The sequence below is a fragment of the Eumetopias jubatus genome, unplaced genomic scaffold (genome assembly GCF_037043125.1).
Source record: "Eumetopias jubatus isolate StellerSeaLion01/CBP00866 unplaced genomic scaffold, mEumJub1_p1.0 scaffold_6, whole genome shotgun sequence".
NCBI classification, from domain to species: domain Eukaryota; kingdom Metazoa; phylum Chordata; class Mammalia; order Carnivora; family Otariidae; genus Eumetopias; species Eumetopias jubatus.
The window spans coordinates 53909787-53914083 of NW_028274812.1; the positions used below are offsets into that span (position 1 = coordinate 53909787).

At 45.8% G+C, this 4297-nt stretch overlaps 1 protein-coding gene across 1 annotated transcript; it reads right to left on the reverse strand.

Annotated features, from left to right (window-relative positions):
- Positions 1–3532: 3532 nt before the first annotated feature.
- Positions 3533–4060, reverse strand: LOC114209966 (interferon-induced transmembrane protein 1-like). The gene has a single exon (XM_028104192.2). It carries the CDS (start codon positions 4043–4045, stop codon positions 3665–3667), a length of 381 nt encoding a protein of 126 aa, XP_027959993.2. The 5' UTR covers positions 4046–4060; the 3' UTR covers positions 3533–3664.
- Positions 4061–4297: the final 237 nt, after the last annotated feature.

Consider the following 4297-nt stretch of genomic DNA (forward strand, 5'->3'; position numbering starts at 1 on the left):
AGTGATGGCTCCGTAATAACTAGTATCATGTGTTTACTATTAACTCGATGGCTAAACCTTCAAGTTATTACATATTTTTCAAAAACCTTATTATTGAATTCAGAAATTGCCTCTGGCAGAGTCAGGAAAACAAGGTACTATACTAATAAAAGTAAACATTACATTATAATAAATTATTAAGAAGACACTGTGTTAGATACTTATATTTTACTGTGAAAACTGGAATCTGATAATTGCCTGAATGGGGATTTCCTTCCTAAAAGATTTTCCTAGTGCTTCTTTAGAAGCCACAGAGAAATTCTGAAACTGCCTTATAGATAACCTCAACCCAAATATGTTCAGCAAGATAATATTTTTGAGATTAATCTATATTTTTATTCTCCTGTCATTTCTCCCTTTCTCCTCCCTGCCTCCAAGCAGAAATTCCCATCTGGGTTTATTGTCTTGGTGAAGGCATGAGATGGAACAGAAAGCTGAAATCGCCCTCAAGCTTTTGTTTCTGAAAGCGTAAAGCCCCAGCAAGGAGACGATTTGAGTCATAGGCAAAATGTCTTGGGCAGAAGCAGCAGGATCCCGGACAGGGTGGTGGGAAGGAGCAGAGCTGGCACGGGAGCTTTCCGGCAAGCTGGCTGGGAGGCAGACCTGCCTTTTGAGAAGACAAGGATGTGAGCCATGGCCACAAACTAGAGGCTGTGGGCTAGATTTTCCTTTGTTTGGCCGTGTGAATTTCAGTCACTCATATTGAAAATCTGGGCAATTTCACATAAAATTCCAGGTTCGGGTTTCTCTAAAGTAATTGGCGGATTTGGCCATACTGGATTCAGTCTATACTGGCACCACATGGCTGCCTGCCTTGGATAAGGAATGAGCCCTCTAGTTCGCCAGAGTCCTCGCCTGTCCCTGCCTTTTCCCTGCACTGACACCAAGAGTTATGCATCCTAACACTTGCACTGCTGTTTTCCAGACAATAGAGGATGCTCCTCTTTACCCAAGATTTTTTCCATAAATGGAGAAACAAAAGATAGACTAAAGATGGCTCACATTGAAAGAAAACAGGGGAGCTAGTGCATTTTTTTGTAGAAGTGAAGATGTTCTTATGTGTTGAGTAGGCAATCCACCAGCTTCCCCCATGAATTCTCCTTGCTGCTTCCTGTAGGCATTTGCATCAAGTATCCCTGTTCCAGGCAGCCTTGCAAAGAGATGATCATGTCCCCAGTCAGGCTTGGCAGAGCCGCTGCCTGCAGGGCATAGTGAGCAGAATGATGGATGGCTTAGCCAGAACGATGTGGGCAAATGCCTGGAGGTCAGAGGCCCTTGGAAGCCCGCTGAGGGTGGGGAAGACTCCAAAACGATGGGGCTTAAAATAGAAAGTAAATTATAAACATAGTTATTTCATACACACAAATGTATGAACTCAGATCTCATGCAATACCTTTATTATCTCACTGGCTTGGTTGTTTAGCTCAGAGCTCTAGTGACACCAGTATGCTCACATGATAGAGGCTTCCAGAACCTGTCCTGGAGAGAGACAGCAGGACGCAGTGTTCTTTTCCTTGTGGATGGTGGAAAGAGAATCAACATTAGAATTGTGGTTTGGGAACCATCACCTGTTTTAGAATTATACGGTGGCATCTCTCCCTTTCTGCATGGAGTTTTGACTTAAAATGGGGTTCTGGGGGGGGGCGCCTGGGTGGCTCAGTCGGTTAAGCATTTGCGTCCAGCTCAGGTCATGATGCTAGGGTCCTGGGATCAAGCCCCACATCGGGCTCCCTGCTGAGCGGGGAGCCTGCTTCTCCCTCTCCCTCTGCTGCTCCTCCTCTTGTGCTCTCTCTCTCTCTGTGTCAAGTAAACAAATAAAATCTTTAAAAAATAATAAAATAAAATAATAAAATAAAATGGGGTTCTATGGGTGTCTTCCAGACTGCATTCAGGTTGGGCATATGACCCTTTGTGTTTTTGCTGCTAAACTAGAAATGTGTTTTTCAAAACCCCAACTGTTATGTGCCTGGATTAGTTATCTCAACAGTTCACTTACCTCATTTATGACCAATAAAAATAACAGCTCTCCTTTATTGAACTAACTTTCTGCCAACCACTAGAGCAGGGCTAAACCTAACCGCCTTGTTTATAACCACCTGTAGGGTGGGGTTCCCCCATGCTGTAAATAGGGAAATGGAAGCTAAAAAGTTTGAGCAAGCTTCTAAAATCTCACACTTGGCACACGTTGGAGTCGGGATTCAAATCCAGGTCTGTCTGACTGTATAAGCTCAGCACTCTACAACTAGCAAGCACCACAGTATTTATTACCACTTGCTATTTGCCAGACAACAATTGGGCTGAGGGATGGAAGTATGAATGCAATGGCCAAGTCTTCAAGGAGCAGCAAAATTAAATTAGGCACATTCTTTTTTTTTTTTTTAAGATTATTTATTTATTTATTTGACAGAGAGAGACCCAGCGAGAGAGGGAACACAAGCAGGGGGAGCGGGAGAGGGAGAAGCAGGCTTCCTGCTGAGCAGGGAGCCCGATGCGGGGCTTGATCCCAGGACCCTGGGATCATGACCTGAGCTGAAGGCAGACGCTTAACGACTGAGCCACCCAGGTGCCCCTAAATTAGGCACATTCTTTAGAAATAGAAGGGAAAGCAGGTTCCTGCAGTCACAGGTTTTGCAGGAATCCTTGGATTTGCGCTGGTAGGCGGAGGAAGTCACCTTGTCAGCAGAACATTCACGCTGGGACCCTGTGCTTCTGGTATGCTAGGACTGGGTCCAGATGAGCATACTACTCTTTTCCCCAACTTTTATGAGTTGAAGTGTATCCCCAAAAAGACACTGAAATCCTTACCCTCAGTATCTGTGAATAGGACATTATTTGGAAATAGGGTCTTTGCAGATGATCAAGTTGAGGTGAGGTCATTAGGATGGCTCCAATCCACTATGACTGGCATTCTTATAAAAAGAGATTTGGGGGCACCTGGGTGGTTCAGTCAGTTGAGTGTCCGATTCTTGGTTTTGGCTCAGGTCATGATCTTATGGGTCATTGGATCTGGCCCAGCATCAAGCTCTGTGCTCTGTGGGGAGTCTGCTTGAAGATTCTCTCCCTCTGCCCTTCCCCCCATGCATGCCTGCATGCTCTCTCTCAAATAAATCTTTCATAAACTAAACTAAATTAACATAAAATAAAAAGGAGAAATTTGGACACAGAGACAGGCACGTACAGAGGGAAGACTATGTGAAGACATAGGGAGAATGCCATCGACAAGCCAAGGAACAGCTGAGGCTACCAGAAACTAAGAGAAAGGCCTGGAACAGATGCTCGTTCACGGCCCTCAGAAAGAACCAACCTGGCCAACACGTTGATTTTGGTCTTCTTGACTCCAAAATTGTGAGATAATAAATTTCTGATGTTCTAAGCTACTCAGTTTGTGGCACTTTGTGATGGCAGCCCTAGGAAAGAAAAACACCATCCAACCTGTATACTTTTAATTGTTTTATTATTATTTTTTATTTTTTTTATTTTTATTTTATTTTATTTTTTTTCACACGCAAGTGTACTTTATTGAATTCAGCTGTAGGCAGGCAAGTGTGTTAATGTAAAGGGCTGGACGCTAAGGGACAGGGCCAGCAGCACACGGTGGAGGACTTGGGTCTCCTGCCATGAGCACCTAGTGGTACCCATTGTTCTCCTGCATAGACTTTAAAAATACACTGTAGACTGTAGCGTAGACAAACACCAGAAGAACAATGGATCCAGTGGTCAGAAGGAGGCCCAGGACCAGGGCCCAGATGTTGAGGCACTTGGCGGTGGAGGCATAAGTCTGGGCCCCAGTCATGTCACCCACCATCTTCCGGTCCCTGGACTTCACGGAGTAGGCGAAGGCCACGAAGCCCAGGCAGCACCAGTTCATGAAGATGGTGTTGAACAGGGACCAGACGATGTGGTCGGGCACGGCTGTCTCACTACGGATGTTGATCACAGTGGTCGTCACGGGAGCCGAACTCTGGGGCGCCCCGAATACAGCTACCTCGTGCTCCTCCTTGAGCATCTCATAGGTCGGGGGGACGCCGTTGTGCGCGCCCGGGAAGAAGTGCTGGGAGTTGTGGTTCATGGTGGGAGATGGAGCACCGGTGGTGTGGATGTGGGCGCCGGACCTTGCTCTGGGCCCTTCCTTCTGTTTTATTATTATTTTTTAAAGATTTTATTTATTTTAGGGGTGTCTGGGTGGCTCAGTTGGTTAAGTGGCTGCCTTTGGCTCAGGTCATGATCCCAGGGTCCTGGGATCAAGTCCTGTGTTGGG